Source organism: Salvia splendens, chromosome 9 (genome assembly GCF_004379255.2).
Source record: "Salvia splendens isolate huo1 chromosome 9, SspV2, whole genome shotgun sequence".
Taxonomy (NCBI): domain Eukaryota; kingdom Viridiplantae; phylum Streptophyta; class Magnoliopsida; order Lamiales; family Lamiaceae; genus Salvia; species Salvia splendens.
The window spans coordinates 1,258,408-1,277,256 of record NC_056040.1 but is presented as its reverse complement, the minus strand read 5'-3'; the positions used below and the strand labels follow the sequence as shown (position 1 = coordinate 1,277,256).

The 18,849-nt window shown below is 41.5% G+C and overlaps 2 protein-coding genes across 2 annotated transcripts; both read left to right on the top strand.

The window, feature by feature from the left end:
• The first annotated feature begins 300 nt into the window (after window positions 1-300).
• LOC121749604 (protein EXORDIUM-like 5) lies at window positions 301-1,511 on the top strand. Its single transcript, XM_042144177.1, has one exon. The coding sequence runs from the start codon at window positions 378-380 to the stop codon at window positions 1,392-1,394; it is 1,017 nt and encodes a 338-aa protein (XP_042000111.1). The 5' UTR covers window positions 301-377; the 3' UTR covers window positions 1,395-1,511.
• A 12,014-nt stretch (window positions 1,512-13,525) lies between these two features.
• On the top strand, window positions 13,526-15,791 carry LOC121747060 (probable serine/threonine-protein kinase PIX13). The gene is made up of 4 exons (XM_042141042.1): window positions 13,526-13,921; window positions 14,526-14,661; window positions 14,763-14,905; window positions 15,067-15,791. Exons 1-4 carry the CDS (start codon window positions 13,568-13,570, stop codon window positions 15,628-15,630), a joined length of 1,197 nt encoding a protein of 398 aa, XP_041996976.1. The 5' UTR covers window positions 13,526-13,567; the 3' UTR covers window positions 15,631-15,791.
• The last annotated feature ends 3,058 nt before the right edge of the window (window positions 15,792-18,849 follow it).

Sequence of the window (18,849 nt, the reverse complement as noted above, 5' to 3'; positions counted from 1 at the left end):
ATATGTCTCGTAAATTAAATTCCGTATATTGTGTGATTGTTAATTATGTCATTTTATATAATTGTTATTAGTGATGTGGCTATTGATGTGGTTGGGCTATTTATGATGTGGCTAGGCTATGGCTGGGCTATTTATGATGTGACAGGTGGATTTTTAGTGCTGATGATGTGGCAGTGGCTAGATTATGGCTGGGCAATTGCTGGGCTATTCCTATCGTGGATGGCCTTACCGATGTGCCCCACCACCGCAGCTGCACATTAGCTGTCACCAGCTGAATATTGAATACCTTTTCTCTTTCAAAAACTCAAATTCGCTCGCTCACTACCCACTTTATCAGCCACCGCCACCGCCACCGCCACCGCCCCAATTCCTCCGCCATGCTCATACACTTACTCTTCCTCACCTCACTAATCGCCGCCGCCCACTCCCACAATGCCACAAAACAGCCCCTCAACTTAAACTCCTTCAACCCCAAGATTCCCCCCCGCGGAATCTCCGCCTCCAAAAGATTCGAAGGCTCCTCCAACCTCGTGAATCTCCGGTACCACATGGGCCCCATCCTCTCCTCTCCGATCAACCTCTACCTCATCTGGTACGGCCGCTGGTCCCCCTCCCACCGCCTCCTCATCAAAGACTTCCTCCTCTCCATCTCTCACCCCTCCTCCCCCTCCCCCTCCGTCTCCCAGTGGTGGCGCACCCTCTCCCTCTACTCCGACCAAACCTCCGCCAACATCTCCTCCCGCCTCCTCATCTCCGGCGAATTCTCCGACCACCGCTACTCCCACGGAAAATCCCTCACCCGCCTCTCCATCCAATCCATCATCGCCGCCGCCGGTGGTGGTGCCGGAGGCTTCGCCGTCGACCACCGGAGCGGCGTCTTCCTCGTCCTCACGGCCTCCGACGTCGCGATGCAGGACTTCTGCCGCGCGGTCTGCGGGTTCCACTACTTCACGTTCCCATCCGAGGTCGGTTACACGCTCCCGTACGCGTGGGTCGGGAACTCTGGGGCCCAGTGCCCCGAGGTCTGCGCTTACCCGTTCGCCGTCCCCGGGTACATGGCCGGAGGGGGGCCGGGGGCGCTGCGGCCCCCCAACGGGGACCCGGGGGTGGACGGGATGATCAGCGTGATCGCGCACGAGCTGGCCGAGCTGGCCTCGAACCCGCTCGTGAACGCGTGGTACGCGGGGGAGGACCCCACGGCGCCCACGGAGATCGGGGACCTCTGCGAGGGGCTGTACGGGAGCGGAGGCGGCGGAGGGTATATGGGGGAGGTGATGAGGGATTCCGGTGGCCGGACGTTCAATTTGAACGGCCGGAATGGGAGGAAGTTTTTGGTGCAGTGGGTTTGGAGCCCAGTTCTCAAAGCTTGTGTGGGCCCCAATGCTATTGATTAACCCTTTTGTTTAAAAAAACTATAGTTTTTGTCAATTTTTGCTGTATGATCAAACACAACTTTTGGTTGTTAATTACTCAATTGGTCTTATTTAACGTATGCTATGTTGCTATCCCAAGAATCATTTTGTTGGAATCCTTACATCTTTATAATTAGTAAGTTACACCTTATAATTTCGCAAAAGACAAAGAGGGATAAAGTTAAGAAAAGAACTCTTATTAATATTTAGTCTTTATAAATGGAGATTATGCTCCCCGTCCTATTCAAGATAACCACCTTTTTTTTTTTTTTTATTCCAATCAAGATGACAACTTTCTAATTTTGAAAATAACTTCATCTTTTTCATTAAAATATTCTCAACTATCTTTTTACTCTCTACTTTATTCCAACTAACAACAATTTCTAAAATCTCGTGTCACTCAAGAATGTGGCCATCTTGAGTGGGACATAGTGATTATAATTAATGTAACTGAGTTTTTCGTTTCTTAGGCTACATGCCATATGCTGGGAGTTTCGGATTTAATACCGATATTTTAGCTGAATGGGTTTACTGAGTTTTTCGTTTCTTAGGCTACATGCCCATAATAAGAGTGACAATTACTATGGGACGGAGGGAGCAGTATATTGTTAACTCAATCCATTTTTTTTATTGCGTTTCGGTGGGGTACAAAAAGATCGACCACCGAAGACATTCAAAAGCAAAATATGATCTTATACTATTTTCTTTAATAGTACTATGTAGAAAAATATCTTGTATGATTCAACATAGGAAAGTAGTTGTAATTAAGTCTAAAAATTAAATTGCACATGCAGCCGATCATGATAAGACCATAGGTTGGTTTGTTAGGCCCCAAAAAACTAATGTTGGGTTTGCCTCTATGTATAGATATTTTTAATACCTAAGACAAGGTACAAACAATCTAAATGGACCAAGATCTTGTAAGACGGATGAATAGGTGCCACGGTGGGACGGCTTGCATGCGCAAGAGGGGGAAGGGCCGGAGGGCTCCATCGTGAACCGCAAATGATAGATTCGAAAAATGGAACTCGTGTATACGTCGTCAGACATGGCTAAAATCCACCAGTACAAAATATAGGGGTTGCATTATAAAAACAACTATGAACGTATTTGTATAAATTTGGGGTTGCAACTATAAAAATTAGGATTCAGATTTTGCTTAATACTATCCCATTAGCTAAACACCATTGGTCTAACAAAAGATCCATCGGTACAAAACATTAGTAACAATAACTAAAAATTTATATTTTTTACATTTCATAAGTTGATTTGTGATGCATGAGATAGAACATTGCAATGCACGATTTCCTTTCCAAAACAAAATGCATTACTTTAGTCGGGACTAGGAGAATGTTACATAAATACATGATTATCACATATCAAGAAAGTTATTTTTTTGTCACTTTTTGTTTTTGAAAATGCGCAAAAATGTTTACCTCGCATTTATTGACTATAGCTAAAACTTTCAATACCATGTTTCCATACTTGTAAGTTGTGAATTTTCTCCACATATGAATATGAGTAACAATAAATAAATTTATAAATTCGGCTGATTGGCTTTGCCTCAACTATACAGATATTCAACTATGATCGTCAAATAGCTTTTGTCTTCCAATGCCAGCCAGCGACGACTTTCTTGACCGATCTCTTGAATTTGTTTGCTGAATCTGTCATTGATGAAATTTATTTTAGTTATAGACCAAAAAAATGTTCTAACATAAAAAGGGAGACTTATATGATAATTGATCATTATGAGGATAAGTCAAACCTTGATGTCTAGAGACTAGAATCTAATAAAATAATCTATATAGGAGAATATAATTTGTTAAGTCATTCTCCTAACGGAACAGAAAAAAATTGTTTAGTCAAAATTTTGAAGTTTAAAAATATTACTATTATTAATGCTGATGAAAATAAATAAGATAGCGCAACCGTGCGTTCCAAGGGGTACGACGGGCGACGGCACGACGGTCTCATCAAATGGACTTGAATTTAAACTATGATTATTTGACACTTTCATCACATTATATGCTAATCATTTTCAAAAATTGGATTCGAGTTTTTAAATTAACTAAATACCCATCATTTCAAAATTTCCTAGTAGCTAACGACTAGGGTAGAATATGACACATTTAAATTCTCGATAACTGTATATATTTATCGTATGTTAGAGCATCCACTAACGAGCAGGGTAGAATAGGACACATTTAAATTCTCGATAGTTGTATACATTTGTCGTATGTTAGAGCATCCACATCGGCGAGCAGCAGCTCGTCCGTCCATCCTTGCCAGCGGCGCGGCACCGCTGTCCGCCGCTGCGCTCTTGCCGCTGGCACGGCGCTGCTCGATGCATCGAGCACGTCCATGCCAGCGAGCAGCATACGTGGCAGGCGGTGATTGGCCAACGACTAATTTTTTTTAAATCGGATTTTAATTAAAAAATCCCATTAAAAATAAAAAAAATATTTTCCCACTTCCCAAAAAATGATATCCGTTTTCTACCCACTTTTAATTTATTTTTCAATTCTTTCCCTCCAAAAATACACATTTTCATCTATAAATACCCCCACTTTCACACCCCAAAATTTACACCACACCACACAATTCTCATCTACATTCTCTCATTTCCATTCTCAATTCTCAATCTTTCTTCCACTCATACAACATAACAATGTCCGGCCACGGCGATCACCCCCCGGCTCCCACGGTTGGAACCCCCGAGTGGCTACCGGCCTTAGCCGATCGCCGACCAAGATGCCCCCGAAGGGCAATACGGGTGGACACCCGAGCCTAGAGCGAGGTCGAGCGGCCCCTCCCAAACTCCGACTCCTCCTACTCGAGGTGTCCGCACACCGTACACTCCGGCGGAGATGGAGCAATAGTTCAAAGCGTTTTTGTCAATCTCCGAAGATCCGGAGGTTGGCACGAACCAATCTGGCGATCATTATTGGTGGCGCATCTGTCGCCAGTACAATGAAAACCGGCCGGCTGGAACAATCGAGCGCAACGAGAGTATGGTGCGCAACGCCATATACAGAGCCAACGAAGAAATCCAAAAGTTCCAGGGGTATTACCTCCAGGAAGAGCGGTCGGCCGACGGGGAGCGGTCGGAGCGAGGTCGACATCATCAGTTCCGCCTTGTCGACCTACCAATCCATGAACTACAAGCCGTTCAAGTACCTCAACATTTGGCAGGAGACGCGGTCGCATCCGAAGTATAGGGGAGGCGTAACATTCTCCTCTAGCGGCTCCTCCAAACGGTCAAGGTCGGTATCCCTATCCGACGCCGGCTCCGAAGACGTGGATAGCCAACTTGCCGGAGCTAACTTGAGTAGCCCCGACGCCGGCCCGAGCGGTTCCCAACGCCGACCGCAAGGAAGGAAGAAGGCGGCGGCCAACCGCCGTCGCGCCGCGACTCCATCCGCCCCCGATCCCGAACCCGTTCCCGTTCCCGCTCCCTATGTGCCACCTCAACCCTCCACCAACTCGTTGTGGGGGTTTTGGCCCAACTCAATTTGGCCGATAGGTCAAATATGACCCCCAAGCAACTTCGATCGCATGTGGCGATGATACGAGGTCTCCAAAGAACGTTGGGGGTGTTACCGGATGATGACTAGTCTTACCCGGATGTAATTTTTACGCTTAAATTGTGTAATTTTTATTTTTTAGAAGTTTAATTATGTAATTTTCATTTTTTAGGATTTTAATTATGTAATTTTTAATTTTTAGGATTTTAATTATGCAATTTTTATTTTTTAGGAATTTAATTATGTATTTTTTAGTTTTATTGTAATATGTAATATTATTCCGGGTATTTTTAATGAATTTTAATTTTGTGGAAATGTTTTTATTTAAATTGAATAATAGAATGGTGGGACCCTTGTGCTCGTCCTTGCGGAAGAGCACAGATGTGGGTGTTGTGCTCTTGCCTAAGAGCAGTTAGAAAAAGTGGGGCCGGGCCCATATCCGTGCTTGCTGGTAAGAGCACGGACGTGGATGCTCTTATGTTTTAGTTGCTTGGGACTTGTCTTACGACTTAGAGCATCCACAACCGTGCTCTTGCCAGCGGCACGATTGTGGGCCCGGGCGGTACTATTCATGCCTGCTCTCTGGCAAGAGCACAACACCCACAACTGTGCTCTTCCGCAAGGACGAGCACAATTAATATAAAATTCAATTAAACAAAACATTTCCATAATATTAAAATCCATTTAAAAACCACAATAAATATTACAAATTACAAATAAAATGAAAAAATACATAATTAAAATCCTAAAAATTAAAAATTACATAATTAAACTCCTTAAAATTAAAAATTACATAATTAAAATCCTAAAAATTAAAAATTACATAATTAAACTCCTAATAAGACTACGCATCCGGCGGGATCAACCCCAATTGTTTTTGGAGACCTTTTATCATGGTCTCGTGTGTTTCAAGTTGCGTGGGGGTCATAGATGACCTATCGGCCATATTGAGTTGGCTTAAGAGCATCCACAGTGAGTTGTTCGGGGGTGGAGGTGGCACATAGGGAGCGGGAGCGGCTTCGGGAGTGGCTTCGGGAGTCGAGCCGCGACGACGGTTGGCCGCCGCCTTCTTCCTTCCTTGGGGGCGGCGTTGGGAACCGTTCGGTCCGGCGTCGGGGCTACCCAAGTTAGCTCCGGCGAGTTGGCTAGCCACTTCTTCCGAGCCGGAGTCGGATAAGGCTACCGACCTTGATCGTTTGGAGGAGCCGCTAGAGGAGGATGTTATGCCTCCCTTATACTTCGGGTGCGTCCGCGTCTCCTGCCAAACGTTAAGATATTTAAACGATTTACCGTTCATGGATTGGTAGGTGCTCAGCGCGGCGGTGATGATGTCGACCTCGCTTCGACCACTCCCGACATTCCGGGACTCCTGGATGAAATAGCCGTTGAACTTGCCAATTTCTTCGTTGGCTCGGCCGATGCAGTTGCGCACCATACTCTCGTTGCGCTCGATCGTTCCCGACGCCCGGTTTGCATTGTACCGGCTAGAGACGCGCCACCAAAAGTGATCGCCGGATTGGTTCGTTCCAACCACCGCATCTTCGGAGATTTCCAAGTACGCCTTGAACAATCTTTCCATCTCCGCCGGTGAGTACTGTGTGCGGACACCGGCGCGAGATGGACGAGTCGGCATTTGGGAAAGGGCGCGAGGCCTACGCTCCGGTGTCCACCCGTAGCGCCCTTCGGAGGCACCTTGGTCGTCGATTGGGTATGGACGGTAGCCACCCGGAACGGCCGAATCTTGGGTTTGAGGAGGGGCCGAATATTCCGTTTCCGGACTAGGAAACGGTTGTGAACCGAACCATTCGGGGTTCCAACCGTGGGAGCCCGAAGGGTTATCGTCTTGGCCGGACATAGTGATGTTGTAGGGTATGAGAGAATGAAGATGAAAATGGATATGAGAGAATGGAGATGAGAATGGATATTGGAGAATGATGATGAGAGTTGTGTAGTTTGATGTGAATTTTTTGGGTGAAATTGAGGGTATTTATAGATGAAAGTGTGTATTTTTGGGGTAAAAAAAATGAAAAAAAAATTAAAAAGGTGTAAAAAAACGGTTATAAACGGATATATTTTTTTGGGGAATTGAATTTTTTTTTATCGGTTTTTTTTTAATAAAAAACCAATTTTTTTTAAAAAAATAAAAAACGTTTAAATGCAACGGCTACGCCGTTGACGAATGGGAGCGCGCCACGTGTGCGTCCGCTGGCACGGACGTGCTCGATACATCGAGCAGCGCCGTGCCAGCGGCTAGAGATGCCCACCGGTTCCGGTTCCGAACCGGAACCGTCGTAATTTTTCCGAACCGGAACCGTCGCAATTCGGGTCGCGGTCCGGTTCAGGTTCATGATTTTTCGAACCGGAACCGTCACCGAACCGGCGGTTCGGGACGGTTCGGAACCGCCGGTTCGGGCGCGTAAATCAAGGCGTCAGGGATGGGGCTGACGGCGGCAGCTTTTCAGCGGCAAAACCGGCCGGTTCCGGCGGTTTTTGGACCGGAAACCGGCGGTTAACCATGAAAACCGGCGGTTCCGGCGGTTTTCCGCCAAAACCGCCGGATTTTCCGGCGGTTTAGGCGGTTCCGGTTCGGAACCGGCGGTTTCGCGGTTCGGTTGTATTTTTTTTTAATTTGAAATTTGGATTTATACAACAAATTGGAACAAGACAATGTATAATTCAAATAGAAATACGGCGAATAAGGAAGAAATGATATCTATTTTATTGAGTTTGAGTTGTAAGTTGTAACGGACAACGATACATTACAATTTACAATATGTATACAAGTATACAACATACAATAATGTAATATAAATTTGAAATTTGGACTTATACAATAAATTGGAACAAGATAATGGATAATTTAAATTGAAATAAGACGAATATGATGAAAATGATATCAATTTTATTGAATTTGAGTTGTAACGGACAACGATACATTACAATTTACAATACATATACAAGTATACAACATACAATAATGTAATATAAATTTGAAATTTGGACTTATACAATAAATTGGAACAAGAGTACAAGACAATGGATAATTTAAATTGAAATAAGACGAAGAAGGTGAAAATGATATCAATTTTATTGAATTTGAGTTGTAACGGACAACGATACATTACAATTTACAATACATATACAAGTATACAACATACAATAATGTAATATAAATTTGAAATTAAATTCTTCCATTTACCCTCAGTTTTTAATCTATAAATACCCCCCTCTATTCTCATTTACATTCACCACACTCTTATGTTAATAAGAGTTTCTCTCTTCAATCTCCCAATTCTCTCTCTTTGTCTCCAATTTCTCATTTGTGCTATTGTGCTTCCATTTAATTACTCAAGTGCTACTCTTATTACGCATTGTTATACACTTATACTTGTTCCCGTAGTTCTTCCATTTTTCCCTCCATTTCATGTTTTTTTATTTGTAAATTATATTACATTGTTGTATGTTGTATACTTGTATATGTATTGTAAATTGTAATGTATCGTTGTCCGTTACAACACAAATTCAATAAAATTGATATCATTTTCATCTTATTCGTCTTATTTCAATTTAAATTATCCATTGTCTTGTTCCAATTTATTGTATAAGTCCAAATTTCAAATTTATATTACATTATTGTATGTTGTATACTTGTATATGTATTGTAAATTGTAATGTATCGTTGTCCGTTACAACTCAAATTCAATAAAATTGATATCATTTTCACCTTCTTCGTCTTATTTCAATTTAAATTATCCATTGTCTTGTACTCTTGTTCCAATTTATTGTATAAGTCCAAATTTCAAATTTATATTACATTATTGTATGTTGTATACTTGTATACATATTGTAAATTGTAATGTATCGTTGTCCGTTACAACTCAAACTCAATAAAATAGATATCATTTCTTCCTTATTCGCCGTATTTCTATTTGAAGTATACATTGTCTTGTTCCAATTTGTTGTATAAATCCAAATTTCAAATTAAAAAAAAATACAACCGAACCGCGAAACCGCCAGTTCCGAACCGGAACCGGAACCGCCGGTTTTCGAACCGGAACCGGAACCGGAACCGTGAAATAGCCTCACGGTTCGGTTCCGGTTCCGCCTTCGACCGAACCGGAACCGGCGGTTCCGAACCGGAACCACCGGTTCGTGAACCGTGGGCAACACTACCAGCGGCGCGAGCGCAGCGGCGGCGGATGGCGTCCGTGCCAGCGGCGCGGACAGCGGTGGCGACGGACGCCACCGCTGCGCCTGCTCTTAGTGTTGTTGTAGAACCACTCCTCTCTTGTGGGTTGAGTCGGTTGACAGATGATCTGGAATATGTGTTTTTCTATGACCTTTCCTTGTTCTTTTTGTTGTGTTTTCGGTTATTAGTTAACTGCTTTTGTACTACAAAGTATGTTCTTTTGTATTCCTTTTGTGTACATGCACGGTCTCATGTCTTTTTTATTTTATTATATTTTTAAAAATTATAACCAATTCATTTAAATTATATATTCATCTTAATTATATTTTAATTAATTATAAATAGGTATTGAATTTTAATTCACAAATATCAAAATACTCCTAATTGCATTCCGCCGCCAACCATTATTAATTCACAATGATCAAAACTTTAGATTGTTTTTTATTAATCGAAAAAAGGCTTAAGCCAACACAAGGCGAGCAAAAATTCTCCAAAAGTGAAACTGCAAAAACCAAATAAAAAAAAATACAAACAACAATATCCCAACAAAACAGACGACGAAACACGCGGATCAGGAAAATATATACTGAATGATTAAGAATTTGAAAGCTATAAGAGCATCCACGACCGTGCTCTTGCCAACAAGCATGGTTGTAGGCCCGGCCCCACTTTTTCTGCCTGCTCTTAGGCAAGAGCACAACACCCACAGCCGTGCTCTTCCGCAAGGACGAGCACAAGGGTCCCACCATTCTATTATTCAATTTAAATAAAAACATTTCCATAATATTAAAATTCATTAAAAAAACCGAAATAATATTACAAATTACAAATAAAATAAAATTTACATAATTAAAATCCTAAAAATTAAAAATTACATACTTAAACTCCTACAAATTAAAAATTACATAATTAAACTCCTAAAAATTAAAAATTACATAATTAAAGGCTAAAAATACCCCCGTGGAAGACTATTCATCCGACGGCACTACCCCCAATTATTTTTGGAGACCCAATATCATGGCCTCATGCGATCGAAGTTGTGCGGGGTCATAGTTGACCTATCGGCCATATTGAGTTGGGCCAAAATCGCCCACAACGAGTTGGTGGGGGGTGTAGGTGGTGCATAGGGAACGGGAGTGGGTTCTGGAGCATCGCCGGATGGAGTCGCGGCGCGACGGCGGTTGGCCGCCGTTTTCTTCCTTCCTTGCGGTCGGCGTTGGGAACCGCTCGGGCCGGCGTCGGGGCTACCCAAGTTAGCTCCGGCAAGTTGGCTAGCCACGTCTTCGGAGCCGGCGTCGGATAAGGTTACCGACCTTGACCGTTTGGAGGAGCCGCTAGAGGAGGATGTTACGCCTCTCAAATGTTGAGGTACTTGAACGGCTTGTAGTTCATGGATTGGTAGGTCGACAAGGCGGAACTGATGATGTCGACCTCGCTCCGGCCGCTCCCCGCCGACCGCTCTTCCTCGAGGTAATACCCCTGGAACTTTTGGATTTCTTCGTTGGCTCTGTATATGTCATTGCGCACCATACTCTCGTTGCACTCGATTATTCCAGCCGGCCGGTTTTCATTGTACCGGCGACAGATGCGCCACCAATAATGATCGCCGGATTGGTTCGTGCCAACCTCCGGATTTTCGGAGATTGACAAGAACGCCTTGAACAATTGCTCCATCTCCCCCGGAGTGTACGGTGTGCGGACACCGTGAGTAGGAGGAGTCGGAGTTTGGGAGGGGCCGCTGGACCTCGCTTTAGGCTCTGGTGACCACCCGTATTGCCCTTCGGGGGCATCTTGGTCGTCGATCGGGTAAGGCCGGTAGTCACCCAGAACTACCGAACTTTGGGTTTGAGGAGGGGCCGGATATTCTGTTTCCAGACTAGGAAATGGTTGTGAACCGAACCAATCGGGGTTTCAACCGTGGGAGCCCGGGGGTGATCGCCGTGACCGGACATTGTTATGTTGTAGGAGTGGAAGAAAGATTGAGAATGGAGATGAGAGAATGTAGATGAGAATGAAAATGAGAGAATGTAGATGAGAATTGTGTAGTGTGGTGTGAATTTTTTTGTGTGAAAGTGGGGTATTTATAGATGAAAATGTGTATTTTTGGGGAAAGAAAATGAAAAAAAATTTAAAAGTGGGTAGAAAATGGATATATTTTTTTGGGAAGTGGGAAAATACTTTTTATTTATTTATTTTTAATCAGTTTTTCAATTAAAAACTGATTTTAAAAAAAATCAAAATTGCCAACGGCTAAGCCGTTGGCCAATCCGCGCCTGCCATATCACCTGCTCGCTGGCACGGACGTGCTCGATGCATCGAGCAGCGCTGTGCCAGCGGCGCGAGCGCAGCGCCGGACAGCGTCTCCGTGCCGCTGGCACGGACGGACGGACGGACGGACGCCGTCCTGCTCACCGTTGTGCATGCTCTAAGTACATTTAATAAAGAAAGTGCATTATTGTTTTATATTTTTTGAATTAATCATCAGGATGTAGAATGTGGAATTTATACTGTAGACCCACCTAATATTGTTCCACCTTAATATTATTTATCTCATTCATTATTATAATAGGATGACATTATTTTTTTTTAAATGTATCCGATCCTTCTCATATTTATAGTACTCTCTTAATCATTTTTATCAATGTTAAAATTAAAGTCCACTTTCTAATACAGTGTGCATTAAAATTTATAAGTTCTTAAAATTAACAATTAGTTTCAGTATAGATAAAGGTATATACTATAATATAATTTTCTTATGTAATTTGACTTTCCAAATCACATGTTTCTGGTCACGTACGAAATGAGTAATGGTGTTGTAAGTTTGTAACATGTGGAGTACATAATAATAATATTATTGTTATTATTATTATTATTATATTTAAAAATTATTATTATTAATAAAGGACTAGGTGCCCATTTACGTAGTTGATCCTTATGTACCTCTGATTATTAAACATTATTTTGGAATGAAAAATTAAAGTGTGAAACATATATTGCCTATTTTTTGGTGCTGATTATTGGATCGTGGACACTTGTCTATATATCTAGCAAAGTCAATGATGATCAGAGAACTACACGCGAAAACACATAAATTTTGGAAAATACATCATAAATGCAATTAGGGGTCGGAATACGGATATCAGGTATTGGATTTACCCGTACACAACCCGATATTCGTTGGATATTGGATACTCAATGTCCAATTTTATGGGATTGAGTATTGAAATTTAAGATAAATCGGGTATCGGGTAACCCGAATGGGTATCGGATAATACCCGAATATCCTATTTATTATTTAAAGCATTTTTAAAATTAGGTTTAGCCATTTTGAGCTTCAAGAGCTGGGCTAATTTATTTACTAATTACTACCTCCGTCCCACATTAAGTGTCACATTTAATGTGTGCACGAGTTTTAAGAAATGTAAAGAAAAGTGAGTTGAATAAGTTAGTGCATTATGGATCTCACCCCTAAATGCAGTTCATAATGTGAACATTTCGTATTTAAAAAAAATAAAGATAAACATACTTAAATTATAAGTACACAATGTCCCTTGATGCTTAAACTACATTTTCATTTTTTCTTAACAGAAAAATGTCACTAATTTTTAGTAGTCAGCCTAATTACATTAAAACATAATGATTATATACAGTCTCATAAAAAAGTCTGAATTAGCGATTTGAGAGTTGTGAACCATGATTTGTTTTCTCGCATAGATGAGTAACGAACCACATTCATGAACTAAAGTTGCTAACCAAAACAACGAAGTTTTAAAATCCAGACGTGAATGACGTAAACAACATCTTTTCATGTCTACTTAGACCATAACGTTTTGAAGAGCCAAAGATTTGGGTTCGTCAAAACATTCACCGTCCACGCCACAACCAATAAATTAATAGTTTTAAAGGAAATTTGCAAATTGTAATAAAATTGATATATCTAATTCATATAACGTGAAAGTTACGAGACTGGTAAAGAATTCCGTTTGATTTAAATAATAATTCTCTCCTTGTTTACAAAAAGACAAACTAAACCTTCTAAATTCTTAAGCCAGCTATCTCATTCCTCGATATATCTACAAATTAGCATAGAGAATAATCACGTTCGATACCATAATCTATACCAATCAAACATAGAAATTTTAAAAAATTGAAAATTTTCAAATTCGTGGTGGACGGAAGGTGGATTCTGTCCTAAGCTTTGACTTTTGAAAGTGAGAACGATTTACAACTGTTTTTGGCTTATTCACAAAATCTAACAACCTTAGGCTTCCCTCCAACAATGGTGGGGACACCTTCAAGAAATGGCTGCGATATTCAAAGTCCGAAATCTTTGACCTCACCTCATAAATACCCCAAAATCCAACATTCTGCCACAGACCAATGATCAATAAATTTAAACAAAGTGGATTGATTGAGAATTGATCAAATTTTGCATTTTGATGGGAATCTGCTGGAGCTCTAAGCCTTCTGATGATCGGAGCCCTCCCGCCACAGGGGAGCTCTGCTCTTCAACGGCGCCGACGACGGACACGACGTTGGCGTGGAGCGGCAGCAGCGGATTCTGGGGGGCGAGCCCGGCCCAGAGTCCGCAGATGCTGCCGCACCATAGTTTGAGGATTTTCACGTTCGCGGAGCTTAAGGCGGCTACTAGAAACTTCCGGAACGATACGGTGGTCGGGGAGGGCGGGTTCGGGAAGGTGTACAAAGGGTGGCTCGACTCGAAGAGCGGATCGACGGTCGTTGCGGTTAAGAAGCTCAATCCTGAGAGCGTTCAGGGATTTGAGGAATGGCAGGTTTGTTTGCATCGATGTGGGATAGTTTGTTTTCATTTGTCAAAATCGTAACTCGAGTACGTACTTAAACTCATATATGCTGTTGGGTTAGTCATTCATTTTGTTTCAGTTCAGATATATTGTTAGATCAATTCCGTTTAAAAAGTTGATTATAAGTGGAGTGGGCTATCGCGTTTAAATAGTTATTTTAGTTCTCTCGAGCTTTGGAGGGGTTGGACTTTTTAGGCCTTGATATGTTGTTGTTTGGTCCATCATTTTCTTTTTTGTTTTAGCAAAATATTTTGTTAGGCAACTTAAAGTTTCAGTTTATCGTCGCGACCCGCTCTTGTATCATGATAGAAGCCTATATGGTTCCGGTTCTTATTTGATAGGATAGAGAGGGATTGAAATATTTGTGCTCAGGTATATTGTTGGATCAATCTTTATTTTTTGCTTTGGCCTTAGGTCAGTTACTGTCAAATGATAGAAGCATTTCCTTCGAAAATTCAATATAAGTGGAGTATGTCATGAAATTTATATTGTTGTTCCAGTTCTCTTTTAAGTAGATATTTGTTTGTTTTCATTTGCGATGATGTGTTGATTCTATACATATGTGTGTGTGCAGTCGGAGGTTAATTTTCTCGGGAAATTGTCGCATCGGAATCTTGTTAAGCTGTTAGGATACTGTTGGGATGAGAAAGAACTGCTGCTTGTGTATGAATTCATGCAGAAAGGCAGCCTTGAAAATCATCTATTTGGAAGTAAGAGATTCATATTCATTCATTCCTTCCTTCCACTTATTGTAGCTTTGTGATTGTAACAATTAATTGAAAAAGTGGTGTCGATGAATATGATGATTTAGGGGGTGCTGCTGTCCAGCCGCTGCCGTGGGATACGCGGCTGAAGATACTGATCGGAGCAGCCAGAGGCCTCGCATTCTTGCACGCTTCCGATAAAAAGGTCATCTACCGAGACTTCAAGGCCTCCAACATCTTGCTCGACCAGGTATTTTGTTACCGACTCTAATATCCCACATCATCAGTTGTCTTCACAACTGGTGTGAATTTTATAGACTGAATGGACTCTATCTCATGGCAGACTTAGTTTTTAAGGATGAGTTCTCATGTTTCACCTGTAACATAATCAAATGTTTCTTGTCTGATCAGTCGTACCACGCCAAGCTATCTGATTTCGGGCTGGCAAGAATGGGGCCAACTGCGAGCAAGTCTCATGTTTCGACACAAGTAATGGGGACGTACGGCTATGCTGCCCCGGAATATGTTGCCACGGGGCATTTATATGTGAAAAGCGACGTCTATGGATTTGGCGTAGTGTTGGTGGAGATGCTGACGGGGCTACGTGCTCTCGACACCAACCGCCCGGCTAAGCAACACAATCTGGTGGATTGGATAAAGCCGAGTCTGCAGGAGAGGAGGAAGTTGAAGAGTGTTATGGATTCACATTTGGAGGGGAGATATCCTTCAAGATCAGCATTAAAGATAGCCCAACTTGCCCTCAATTGTGTTGAGAGTGAGCAAAAAAACCGGCCCTCGATGCAGGAGATTGTTCAGACGCTCGAAGAGATCGAGATGGCGAGGGAACGGCCTAGGCAACCTCGGGTGCACTCTAGTTATCGAGCGGATGATAGGAGTGTGCTGCAACAGTATCGTCACCAAAATCAACCGAGGAAGGAATCTAAACGTGTCTATCAACTCCCACCACGCGCATAACTATGCACGTGGTGAGAGCGCTCTTAATTTGTTATCGAATTAACCGGATCATAAATATTAGTAGAAGAAAATTTAGCTAGCAAATGAGCAACAAAATTGATTATTCAACAAAGTGATGCGACACATATATTATATATATATATATCAAATTGATATGTGTGATGAGCAAATGTTATATGTATTGTCAAATTGATTATATTTTGAATACGAAGATTTTAGCGAAGATATAAGCCCAAATTTTAGCTTTCACGTCAAATACAATTTCACTCAAATCAGAATTTGTGGAATAATTGCTAACAATGTTAAATTTCATGGTTTTTCAGGTGATTTTGAGAGTGCAGCATAAGTCTAAATTTGACTAGATTAGTTTTGAGAAGTATGTTACCAACTTAATTACTACTGTTATTATGATTTTACGTATCAAATCATTGACTCCACATACGTATTTCTATTCCTTTTGTGCACATATACGGTAACATATCTTTTTTTATTTTATATATTGTTTAAAATCCGCTTGATTAAATTATACGTTCATCTTAATTATATTTCAATTATAATTAGTAATTGAATTCCAATTCACAATAATTATCAATTAAATAAATACTAATTGCATTCAACCGCCGACCATTATTACTTCACAATTATTAAATCATTAGATTGTAGATTAGTTTTGGTGTGAATATGAAAATATATGACTGAATGATTTGGAATTTGAAAGCTATAAAAGTACATTTCATAAAGAGAGTGCATTATTTTCATGTATATTTTAGAATAATATTCGTAATAAGTCGTATTGAAATAATCATCATAATGTAGAGTGTGCATGGAAATTACACTGTTGACCCACCTAATATTGTTCCATCTTAACATAATTTATCTCATTCATTATTTGTATAGGATGGCATTTCAAATATTGTATCCTTCTTATATTTAGAGTAGTCTCTTATTAATTTATCCAACTAAAATTGAAGTCCACTTTCTAATAAGGTGTGCATTAACAATTGATGAAAGATTGCATTTTGATGGAGGCAGGAGAGATGGGAATCTGCTGGGGTAGTAAGGCTGTTGATGATGAGAACCCTCCCACTAATTTGAGGATCTTTTAAGTTCTCGGAGCTTCGGGCGGCTACTAGAAACTTCTGGAGCGATACGGTGGTTGGAGAGGACTCTGTGAAGAGGAGTGTCCATGCCAAGAGAGGAAGCATGCCATCGGGTATTTAGGCAAAAAAATCAGTTGTCTTCACAATTGATGTAAATTTTGTAGACAAAAAATAACTCGCTCATGACAGACTAGTTTTTTAAGATGAATTCTCATGTTTATCATATAACATAATCAGATGTTTCTTGTCTGATCAGTTGTACCACGCCAAGCTATGCTGCTCTGGAGTATGTTGCCACAAGGTGATAGGAAGGTACGGGCTATGCTGCTCCGGAATGTGTTGCCACAGGGCATCTAAATGTGGATTTGGCATGGTGTTTGATGGAGATTGAGTCAAAAAACAGGAGATTTTCGAGACACTCGAAGAGATCGAGATGGCGAGGGAGCGGCCTAGACAGCCTCGGGTGCACTCTAGTTATCAGGCGGATGATATCCTCATGCCACAACTGTAGCAACAACAAAATCAATCGGGCGGGAGGTGAAGGAGGCGAAACGCACCTATCCACTCCCACGTGCGTAGTTACTCTGACTTGCATGGATTGCCCGTAATATCCCATGCCAGAAATATTCCGCTCACCTGCGTTAGTTATTGTTGATGTGACACATATGTATCTCAAATTGACTATGTGACTGAATAAATGTTAAATGTATTGTCAAATTGATTATATTCTATATTTAAATGTTTTGACAAAAATATAAACCCAAAGTTTGACGGTAAGAGTATATACTCATTTCATTCTTGAAAAATATGAACATTTAGTTTGGTATAAATTTTAATGCATAATTGAAAAAGTAAAACAGTGATGGAAAGAAAAAGTTTCTAAAATATTAGTAATAGTAAAAAATGGGAGTAAGATAAATGAGTTTTCAAAATTAGAAAATTCATACTTTTCAGGGACATATTAAAAAGAAAATAGTTCATACTTTTCGGGAACGGAGGGAGTCCAATTTTGCTCAAATAAAAGTGTGTGGAATAATGCGATCATGGTCTTTTCAGTTGATTAAAATTATGACACACACAAAAATTTGATTTAATTTGAATTTTGTCAACAATTTTTCCATTTATTATACTCTTCAGTGTTTCATTATAGTTGATGTATATTTCTTTTGAGCATGAGATATAATAAAATTAATGTATTAAAAATTAAATTAAGGAAAATTAAAGATAATTAATCGCAGGGTATATAAGAGCACCCGCAACGCGTGCCGAAACCGTTCCGCGTGCCGTTCCGCCGGAACGGTTTCGCCGCGGAACGCGTTGCGGCGCTGCATTCCGCTCCCGTCCCGTTCCCATTCCGTGCCGGGTGCCGACGGCACGTAACGCGGCACGGAACAAGCCGCCACGCGCCTGGGCGACGTGGCCGATCCCCGTGCGTGCGTGCTTCCCACTCGCCGGCCCGCGAGTGGGACACGTCAGCAATGACGCAATAATTATTTTTTTTTTATAAAAATCGAATTTTAAAAAAAAAAAAAATTTTTTTAAACGGTAACATTACCGTTTTTTTTAACTTTTTCTTAATTTTTTTAATTTTTATTTTTATTTTCTTATTCTATAAATACACCTAATTCATTCATTTTATACACAACTACATATCTATTCTTCCTACATCAACATCAATTTCTCTCCAATTTTCATATTCTATCTCTTCAAAAAATGTCCGGCGACGGCAATTACGGTGGTGGCGGCGCCGGAGGGTGGGATCTCAACGCGTTCGGCGATTGGGAGACCATGTACAACACACTTGGTGGTTCTGGGTCATCGACGCCGGGCACGCAGGGGTCGGCGACGCCGGGTGGGTACCAACCACCCACTTTCGATGTGGATGCCTACGCTCGAGGCTCCGGCTCGCGGCTTTCCCAGGGTTTGTCCCAGATTCGGGAGGATATCCCCGTTGAACCCACTCAGGGAGGAGGCCGAGGCGGTGGAAGCTACAGGGCTGCGTCTGAGGCACCCGAGGAGGATGAGGAGGAGGAGCCGGAGGATCTGGGCCGGCATCCCTACACCAACGAAGAAACAAAGGCGGTGTACACCGCCTGGCTCACCGTCTCATATGATCCCA